Source organism: Schistocerca gregaria, chromosome 9 (assembly GCF_023897955.1).
Source record: "Schistocerca gregaria isolate iqSchGreg1 chromosome 9, iqSchGreg1.2, whole genome shotgun sequence".
NCBI lineage: Eukaryota > Metazoa > Arthropoda > Insecta > Orthoptera > Acrididae > Schistocerca > Schistocerca gregaria.
The window spans coordinates 141,738,190-141,749,493 of NC_064928.1; the positions used below are offsets into that span (position 1 = coordinate 141,738,190).

The 11,304-nt window shown below is 39.7% G+C and overlaps 1 protein-coding gene across 1 annotated transcript in view; it reads right to left on the reverse strand.

Moving 5' to 3' along the window:
- LOC126291711 (N-alpha-acetyltransferase 30-like) overlaps positions 1 to 8,257 on the reverse strand; it is a 79,773-nt gene extending 71,516 nt beyond the window's left edge. The window contains exon 1 of the mRNA XM_049985368.1: positions 6,720 to 8,257. Within this exon, the coding sequence (XP_049841325.1) occupies positions 6,720 to 7,397 (678 nt within the window). The 5' untranslated portion in view covers positions 7,398 to 8,257. The remainder of the gene's footprint in view (positions 1 to 6,719) is intronic.
- Between the last annotated feature and the right edge of the window lie 3,047 nt (positions 8,258 to 11,304).

The following is an 11,304-nucleotide window of genomic DNA, read 5'->3' on the forward strand; positions in this document are numbered from 1 at the left end:
CCGCAACTTGCACGCGGAATGAACAAAGCGACAGAAACTTTTGTATGAAAATCAGGAGCGGACCCTGAAGACGAATACCCCAACCATGAAGCATAGAGAGGATGTGATGTCGCCAAGTCGTATCATATGCCTTCCACGTCAGAAAAGGCAGCGACCAGATGCTAACGGCGGGCAAAGGCCATAGGGATGGCAGACTCCACACACACCGGATTATTGGTGGCAGAGAGGTCCTTACGAAACCCACCCTGAGATGGAGCCAGAAGGTTCCGAGTCTCAAGCAGCCAACTCCGGCTCACCATGTTTTTGAGCAACTTGCAAAAAATATTGGTGAGACTAATGGGGCAGTAGCATCCACCTCCAGTGGGTTCTTGCCAGGTTTCAACATAGGGATTATGATGCTTTCCCACCATTGCGACGGGAACTCACCCTCAACCCAGATACAGTGGAAAAGGTCTAGGAGGCACCACTGGCAGTCCACCGAGAGGTGTTTGAGCATCTGACAGTGGATGCGATCTGGTCCGAGAGGCAATGGAGGTGAACAAGTTCTAGTCAGTCATATTCATAGCCCATCTGCAGGGGCGCCCAGAAGAGTGACACTGTGGCAGTGACAGAAAGATTGGAAATTGGTCACTACTGCACAAGTCGTCACGCACACTCCACTGGACAGATAGTAACAGGCTAGGGCTGCAGATCAAAAGGTCGATGGCTGAGTATGTGCCATGCGCCACACTGAAATGAGTGAAGGCACATGTATTTAAAAGAGAAAGGTCGAGCTGTGTCAATAATTGCTCAATGATCTGCCTTGGCCTGTTGCCACCCCCCCCCCCCCCCCCCCTACAGAGGGTTATGGGCATTGAAGTCACCCAGTAAAAGAAAAGGTAGCAGCAATTGTGCTATCAGTGCAGCCAGGACATGCTGTGGGACATCATCATCCTGTGGAAGATAGAGACTGCAGACAGTAACAGCCTGAGGCATCCACATCGGAACAGCAACAGCCTCTAAAGGTGTTTGTAGAGGGACAGACGCGCTGTAAGGAGAGTGAAGGACGTAGATGCAGACTCCACCAGATACCCTCTCATAAGCTGCCCGGTTCTTATAACAACTCCGATAACCATGGAAGGCGGGGGTTCATATCGCCAGAAACCAAGTTTCCCAAAGAACAATGCAGAGGAAAGGGTGAAGGCTGAGAAGTTGTTGTAGCTCAGCAAGATGGTGGAAAAAACCACTGCAGTTCCTCTGGAGGATGACACTGTCCATGACCGAGAAAGGCATGAAGGATCTGAGAAGGCAAATTACGCTGCTTAATCACCTGCTACCACCGATGGAGTACTGACGGGAGCGACATCCATCGTGTCTGAGAGACCAATGAGATCTAGGTCCTCAGCAGATGCCAGAATCTCCATAGCATCCTCAGACGCAGAGCTTGTAGGTAGCGGTGGAGCGGGTGCCATCGCAATTTCCTTGGTCTTAGGGGGGTCTTCGATTTCGATTTCTCACACTGTTCCTTTGGTTGCCCTTGGTGGGAGGGCTTCCTTGATTCAGTCCCCGGGACTGAAGAGGACCGTGAAGCTCTACGACCAGCTACCGGGGGCTTCTTCACGCCCTAGCGGGTGTCTTCTCGTTTGCCACTGGTAGGAACCTGGGAAGGGAGTGACCCAAGGGATCCCTTCCTAGCGAGAGACGTGGTGACGTGTTCCCCATGGTTGGGGGTGGGGTGGGGGGGTGGGGGGGGGGGGGGGGGGAGGTGCTGCTCCCGAGGTAGGTGGTGCAAGAGCAACAGGGAGGGGAGTGCCACCCCGCCCCCCTCCCACCATCAAAGTCAAGTCTACATTAGGTTTGATGGTGACAATTTGGTTACGGATTCGTGACGCCAACAAATTTGCAAATCTTACTTGTGGTAACAAGACTGATCGATAGCTTAGCTGGAGTTCCATATTAACTTGGAAACTGACAAGTATCATTGTAAAATAGAAACACCAAGATGTGGAAAAAGCACAAAATGAAAACTCAGTGCTCAATTACTTACAGTGTGTATCTGCGCTAGCATAGAATTGCTTTGTGAAAATTCTGTATGATATCACACTAGCAGCTAGTAAGTAAATTCTTATTATCCTCAGTTGAAGTGAAAACGTTAAATCACTGGCTACACAAATCAGCTGTTCTACCGTTAATAGTTTTCCACAACTGCTTACAGCAGGCACTGCCAAAATACACACACAATGTATACATACAAGCCTGCACACATCTTCATCTTTCATAAAACTATAATGTTAAAATTATTCTCAATAGCAAGTACTTAAATCCTATCTTCCGACGTGTGTGGTTAATTCAGCACTGACATATGAATGGAAAAGAGCCAGCCACTCTGACATCTCAATATCTATTTAGAGAGGAGTTATGATATTACACAAACTTGCACCACACTTGTCCTACTATCAGACAAATCAAAGGCACCTCCACAAGTAATTGAGGAATGCCCTTTTGTTTGCCAATAACATGCAATTAACTAAAATGTAGCACATCTTAAGTGGTGTGTTGTAAAAAATGCGTACTGGAGAGGCTTCTTCCTGGAGGAGCAATCGGTGTGTTAACAGGGAGTACTCTATTCAAAGTCACGTGAGAGCTACTTCACAACTCCAGCCAGTCTGTCTCCTACAAACTCAAAAAGGCATCTGACAGTGTCAATTCCAATGTGCTGCTTAATGCTCTAAAGAATTTGAAAGGAGTTTATCAGTTTGGTGCACAAGAACCAAATGACACTAATGGGGAAGGAGAAAGAAGGAACTATAGGGACTAAGGAGTAAGTCAAAGATTCAATTTGTCACCGCTGCATACTTATGGAAAAGGTAATTACATACCTGTGATATTGAAATAATTTTTTTTTTTTTTTTTTTTTTTTTGCAAAAGGGCAAGAGTAAAAGTAGAAAAGCAGAAAGACTTAGCTTCCATGATTTCTTCATCTTTTGCTAATGTATAAATTGACTTGTTTCACATCCCTGAAGGTTTCCCTTCATGATGGTATCCAAGGGACATGAATGAATGAATGAAAAGACTTTGAAGCTTCACTAAATATAAGAATGACTTAGGCCTATTATATGAAAAATGTCGGCTGAAAATAATGAAGACAAAAAGTAAGGCAATGAATGTGTACGCTAAAAGGAGTACACATTACAGTCTGATTCTAAAGGGAATAACTAGCAGGGGAATAACTACCACAAGTTACCAGATTCAGATATTTGAGAAGCCGCATTCTTCTTATGGAATATATAAAACAGATGTCCACACTATGATTATGCAGACCAAAATAATAATAAGTGAAAAGTATAATCTGCTAATGTATATGAACCTGTCTTTAAAAGTGGAAAAAAAATATGCAGAATTTAGTTTGAAGTGTGGCAACTACAGATCAGACACCTGAACCTCACTGAAGTAGTAAAGACCTGACGAGAGACATTTGAGACGTGACACTGTTGCTGAATGCTGCACAAATCCTCAAGAAATTGATGAACAAGGAAAGGATAACGAGAAACACAATAGAGGAATTTACTTTACTGGCAGTCACTGAAGAGAAACTGAACAGATGGAGTGGGCATTTATAACAACTCATGTCAGAAGACAGCAAACATACTGGCAAATAAAATGGCAAGTCCAGGAAAGATTGTCATTAAACCATCCTGCTGCCCACCACAAGGTTGAGGAGAAAAATCAGATACATGCACAGGTTGAAAGTGTCAATAAAAGAAAGTGCTAATCCTAAATTTACAAAGGTCTAGTCTCATCTCATCATGAGCTGCATTTTTGAACGTACCACATTCTGATGAACAAATAAATCCACATGCACGGCAAGAAATCACTGTCCACTACACCACAAACTATTTAATCCTCTTCTATTTATGCTCATTTCTCAGTTTCCTTTTTATCAATTTGACATATATTCACGATTCACAGGTGTAAGTTACAAGGAACACACACACTGATTGAAAACTCTCCCCCTCCCCTGCCACTGGTGTTTTAGACTTTATGACAAAGTTTCTTACAAATGTCCTCCCTTCTACTTTTATATGGGTGAAGATCTCAGACTTAATATCCCCTCAATTTTTCAATAACTGACAAAGGTAGAGAGACTCTTCAAGTGTGTCTAATGCAATTGTGCAAATGTAGTAGGCAAGTGCACTTTAGCTCCAAACAGTTTTAATTTAGTTACTCAAAATGACAATTTCTAAATTTTTATGTGATAAAAGTAAAAGCAAAATGTAACAACTTAAAGCTTGGTCTCCATTCTAAGCATTGCTTCTTTGTGAAATCACTTTTTTATGTTAGTGCTCACCACACAGTTACTCTGGTCCTGTTGATATTATTTATTGCCTCAACGTTACTTGGAAACACTTTTTTTTTTGGTGTGTTTGAGACGATGTTTTGGCTCCCTCTAGCATAACAACATTTTACCACAGATTATTTTTTTTTTTACTATAACCACCATTATTTTCTCTTCAAAGACAATTCAAAGTCAACTATTGGCACTGTTTTAGTATGCTTGTGGCATTTCAGACTACAGTTTGTCCATGATAAGCTGACAATTTGCACAGTGACCGTTGCGAATGGTGGGACGTGTGCCTTGCAACTGTATCAAGACTGATGTGGAAGGAGGGAATGGTGCAATGAAGGGACGGCAGCAGCTGCTTGCAGCAGTTCTGGCACATTTAAACGTTGTTTGCGCCTTTCAGTGTGTACACTAATACTTCACACCTATGAGCTTCTTAACACTGGCAGTGCCAATTTTCTTTCTGACTGGTACCACCAGTAAATTTGTCACGTTACTGTGGACAAACTGCACTTTTAATCAGGCACAGTATAAATATTTTTGGAACAGAAAAATTGTCATCTGGCTTTGAATTATACAAATCTGCATGTTTTCCACAAACACTTCATCAGGCAACAATAAAAAAGTAATTCTCTTTAATTTTCTGTCAACAGTCACTGAACTGAATTGTCTTTCAACCCAAACATTGCCACTTTAACACGCAAAAATGCTTGTAAAAACTAAGACATTGTGTTAAACAGTGGAATCTCAGACTAGATATAGTTAACAAAATATATTCTTTTGTCACCTAAAATGTTCACATTTAAAGTCTCGTATCAGCGATATGGAATCTACTTTCTTCTGCCATTTGTTTAATAAAAGAACAGGTACACTTCTATAATTTGCAAGGAACTTTACAGATGTGTGATTAAAGCATGTTCCAGTTGGGATCAACTTTTTACAGGCTGTCGTGAAATTCAGCCAGTATATACATCTGATGCTGATTACACAAAATAATGAAACAAACTCTTGGTATAACACACACACACACATTTTTGAAGAACCGTTCACTGCATATGATTGTAATGATTTAGAGAAACAGTGCAAAACCTAAACCAAACTGGCATTACGGAGATTTGAAATCTGAAACTGATTTCAAATTCAAGTCTAGTGTCTTAATCACTTAATAAAAACATAAATATAATTTTGTATTTATTAAACAACAAATGTTTCAAGCTTCCAAGGGATTACTACTCTTTCCCAGGATGATATGTCAGTAGGTTCCCATATAGTGGCACCCTCTGCCAAACTGAAATTCTTTTTTTTCTGTGCATCAGTCAAATATTTAATGTCTTAACATCTGAACCAAGTGCTCTCTCATGACCACATGTCATGATTGATATCCTAATATGAGGCACACTTTATAACAAACTCTTACGTCTGTGCACATTTTTCTACAGGTCTGCTATGTGAAGCAGACAGAGATAACTCCACCTACTTCTTATCTTCAAAGGCTAGACAAGCAATGCTAATACTGAAGTCTGTGGAATAGACTTGAAATGCTTTTGTTCACAAATTTTGCCTAACAATATTAAACAAGGACTTAGCTGGTCTATGCTATTGCTAAACAAGCTGCTTGTTGTGTAACTAGTGCAGTGACAAAGCCCACAGCATTTGGGCAATTCAGTAACAAGGTTGTAAAGTGACATAACAGCATATGGTTAGCACCTCATCTAAGATTCTCTCACTGAATTTTAACAATAGATCCTCAAATCATGTGCCATGATTACATATTATGGTCTAGGTTAGACAGATGGACAGACATTTTGACAATATCATAGTACACTTTTTTCTAGCCTTTTTCATTTCCGAGAAAGCAAGTAGGTTTACGGAGGTAGCTAACTAACTACCATACCTTTATTGCCCAGACACATTGGCAGCATATTTGCAATTGATATGTACCTAATTTGATGGGCTACAGGCTACATTATGGCAACTACCATGAACATCTCAGGGTTGTAATTTCTGAAATGCAGTTTGCCTTTAGTAAAAAGTTGCATGATGTGAGTGCATGTTGGTGACACTAAAGGTGGCTTATGTTAACAACAATCAAACAACAGAATATAATAAATTATTATATTTACATGAATGTTTTCATAGCCTGACTGTTGTTATGTTTATGATATGTAAACAGATCATAGCTGGAAAGTAATCTAATGGAGTAACTAGTCAACAGAATTTATACCTATGAATGAGGGTCAGAGCACTACTTTTAGATATGCTGATGAAATGCATAGTTCATGTCAATATGTCCTGAGTCTCTATGCCATAACTCAATTAACTTGCTCAATCCAACGAATGCTGTGCCACAACAATAATTTACAGTAAAGAATAATAGATTACTTGCATTTATGCTTACCAAGAAACACAGTTTTGGCCAGTTGTGAATGAAATATCTGTAAGTATATATGGAATATGGTTCCGACAAGTCTTTCTGAATAAGCCTCATAATATCAGGCATTTGCAGCTCCGATTTGTAAGATACATATGCAACATCCCCACTTCCAGTTTCTGATGTTACATGACTCATACTTTCGTCCTTATGTTCACCATTTTCACAAGATTTACCTATACTGTCTTCATGACTATTTACACAATTTGATTCAGTCGAACAGTCTGTACTTGCACTATTCCGACGCTCTTTTTCACATTTATCACAATGACTAGACGAGTGCTCTGATTTCACTGTTTTTTCGATTGACGCAGTCTTCTGTTCAATCTCTCCTGCTCTGGGTATATCAATATTAACAGATAAACCATTAACGATACCGTTCACACCCTGACCACCTTTCAGGTTTAATTTTTCTTTGAAATGAGAACAAAGTTGTGTTGGGCCTCTTCCTTCTTCGTCCGATGTCATCTTTTGCGCTGAAAGCATGATGGTCAAGTTGCAGTTCGTATCTTCTGCTGCTATTTTAGAATCATCCAAGGCTTGCAGGCAATTAAATTCCGACCTCGTCGCACCTGGGCAAATTGGTGACTGAACTTGTGGTGCAACAGGCCCGTCCGATTCCATGATTTCTGCATTGCTGCCCATACTTGAAACGAAAACTTGTTAACGCGGAAACTTTATGTCATGCCACACAGGCATATATTAGTTGAGGTTACAAACTATGAAACATCGTATGTACAACATTAAAAAAAGTTACTCGCTACTACTGTACAGAAAACTATACACACAATTCACGACTTACAACCATCTTGGATTTTGCGCAATGGGTTAGGCAATGCGTTCATGATTTCGATGTCACATCACAATTTAAAAATTTTCACCATATCCAGACTGTAAGAAGGCCTTTCGTGTAGAACACAGCTATTTCAGGATGCTGCATTATTCAATAATTTATCTTTGAACTACTTTTTGACGTCACTGTAAAGAAAATATTAGTGCGCAAAGACGAAAGATTTCCATTGCAAGTCACTATTACGCAGTTTTTAAAGCTCTTTTAGGCTTTATCCACCGTTTGTAGTGTACTTTGAATGTATTCCATGGAAAATAGAGGCAAATTTACTATTACAACATTCACGTTTTAAAACAGTACCACTGTGCAAGGTCAACGCAGGGACGAAAATTTTATGTGTTATGTTGGCTGGCATGGGTGCAAAGATTTCCAGAGCTATTAATAACTGTGATGGTAAGTCGGGAGTACTCGTAATTCCTACATAAATCAGATCATTAATTTGTTGTCACAAATTAAAGCGTGTACTTCCTCTACCATGCTGCTTGTGATGGTTACTTACGACCTCTGCGAGTTTTTATGCGGTCGCAGATGTTTATATTTCCTAGAGTAGTTGTATTATATCTTTGGTGTATCAAATTGGTTGCATAATCGGTGAACGCATGTGCCCACTGGCTGACTTCAGAGAAGTGTGAGAGAATGAGCCCGAATGTTATTTAACTAGGTAAAAATACTGTACCTTTTATGCATGAGGACTAAGAGAAAGCTCCAGTGAAACATTAATAATATTTGCATAATAAAGTTTTAAATGGCGACTGTAAATTGCTGCCCGTGAACTAATTGTGTTTTGTGTATTGCATGTAATGGGCACTAAGATTGTTGTGCCAGATTTGTTGCAGTGGCGGATGAGAACTGAATATCGTGTACTAGTTTCTGAAGTCACTTTTTACTGTTTTAAAACCGCTATAGCTCCTCATAATTATGTTAGTGAGGTAGATCGAGCATTTCCATTCACTTTGATTAAACCACTATCGTAGTCATTACAGGTGATGTTTATGATGGGTGTTTCACTTGTAAGGGTCCCTGGGAAAGAACCTATTGACTGGAAAAAAGAACACAGTTTACACCTTGCTACAAGAAGGGTTACGGAAACTCTGCACAGAACTACTGTGCAGTTTCATTTGTGTCTATCTGTTGTTGTAGCCTAGAACATACTCTGAACACAGACATACTGAGTTACAGTGAACAGCATGATCTCAGTGAGAACCAGTCTAGATTCTAACTTTTACTATGCGAAACCCAAGCCATTCTTTTTCTTGTGACATCTTGAAAGCTGTGGATCAACACTAATCGGATGGATTCATTGTATCATCAGTTTCTTAGCTGGCTTTAAGGACAACTAGTACTGTGAATCTCTATTGCTGAGTCCTTGTGCAGATTAACATTCTATGATTTCTTTTTATTGTGTTGATGTGTAAGTTACATTTACTCTCCGCATCCCATGTTATCCTACATGGTGGGTTCCATGGACACTGTGAAAAAATGGATGACATGCACAGTACAAACTGTGGTAGGGGTGGAAAAGGATTCTAGCTGTGTTCTTTTGTGAATTTGGAAGATGAGATGGGTATTTGTAACCTCACTCGCCAAACGTGAGTTCAGTGCCTTAACCATCACCAACTTGACATGGTTAGTGAAATATCTCAAACAGAATGACCTCGTCATGCTGACCTGATAGGATTCAGAACGCACTAGTCATGGGAAACCCAACTCGTGCTTTTTCTCATGTGACATCTTGAACGATCAAAGTAGTCAGGTGCATGCAGTATTTCTTGATTTCTGAAATTGACTTACTGACATACTTACTAATTATCAAAAGTATTATTGTGTTAATGAGTGAAGTTTGTAACTGGATTGAGGCTATCTTGGAGAGAACTCAGCACATTATCTTGAATGGAGAGTCATTGACTGCTGTTAAAGTACCCTTAGGCATGGCCCAGGGAAGTTTGTTCAGATGCTTTCTGTATATTAATGACCTTGCAGATACTATTAATAGTGCATGCTGAATAGAAAGTCTTCTGCTCAGTCTGTTAAAGTCCTTTTCTGAAAGATCACAGCATGTACCCTGCCTTCAAATTCGGTGTCAACTGACTGTTCATTAGAATAATAGCATATTTGCTCTTCAGAATAACCAGTTCTTAAAGTACATCCAAATAAACAAAGTCAAATAAACACAGCCTAAATTCAAGTAGGGACCAGATAAGAAAGAAGCAAGGCTGGTAACGTTTGTTAAGCATAGACTGCTCAGGAAGGTAACAGCATCAAACTGAGCTCAACTGGTTGGATGTTGTTCAGAGACTGCAGGGGAAATGGCAAATGTGCAGAGCTACAGAACAGCTAAGATGTGTGTAGATTAGAATGATGGAAAGAGGCTTTATGGTGTTACTGAACTAATTCTCCAGCAAGCAAGGAGATGAACACAGAGATCTGAAGAAACTGAGTAAAGAATGTGCTTCTTGGAACCAACAAACTGCTGATTCAAGCATTCAAAATTAGCCAAAAGGTTTTTATGGCATAAATCCATCTGGACGTTAAATATTTCTCCGGGAAATTATTTCAGTGCGAGAGAAATTTCCTATTCCTGCAAAAATATTAATTGTATTGCACTCGCTTTATCAATGAAATATCTGCACATTAGAGGGGAGACCCATAATTGAGTTTACATTTTCCTGGATGTGGGTACTTAAGGCTGATAGGTTATTGTGCTCCTTGCAGTGTATCTGAAAATTTCTGTCAGTTAAACAAATATACCTTGAACTACGCCCATCACATTTAATGGCAAATACTCCAGCCTCTGACCATTATTTCTAGAATTGAAATAGGCAGGAACTGTGTTCTTAGAACTCAAAGTGTTTTCCAGTTCTCCTTTCAACGTTGCCATAGGCTAGAAGTGTAGTATCGGGGTCCAAACTCAACTTAAGCTGACAAAGTGGAATGATAGCTGGTCAGATATGCAAGTGTGTCACAGTTAATAGTATTATTCTTAGTCTCATGAAACTAATCACTTCACTGTGTTATACCCTGAGAAAGCATGTGTTGTTTGCCTAAAGATGAGAGGTGGCTCATTCTGCAAGTCTTCATTGTTTGTTTCAGAGAATTATAGTTTGGGGCCTGCACCTAACATAATTCAACAAAGTGTGTACTCAGCAGAAATGAGCAGTGAGAATATTGTGAAAGTAGGTAACCATACATCTTGTAGAAGTTTTGTAAGGATTGTAGAATTCATACACTCACTTCCCTGAACATCTACTCATTAATTGTTTATTTACTCATTATAAAAATCATTTTGAAGCGGACTTTATTGATGTCACAATAAAAGACAAAAAAATAATTTTCGTGTGGATTTTGCCTCCAGGTTCAGGCTTCAGAATGGGAAGATATTCAACAAGCACCCTATTAATACAAAGCCAGTGCTTGGAATATCTACCAATTCAAAATACAATTAAAACATATCTGATTAGCTATGCTCTTGTTAGTTACGTGGCAAGTAACAGTGTTTATATGCACTGAGGTGACAAGTCATGGGATAGCAATATGCACATATACAGATGACAGTATAATCATGAATATGAGGTATAAAAGAGCAGTGCATTGGCTGAGCAGTCATTTGCACTCATGTACACATGATGGTAATTAATGTACTTTGAACGTGGAGTAGTAGCTAGAGCTAGACGCATGGGACCTTCCTTTTTGGAAATTGTTAGG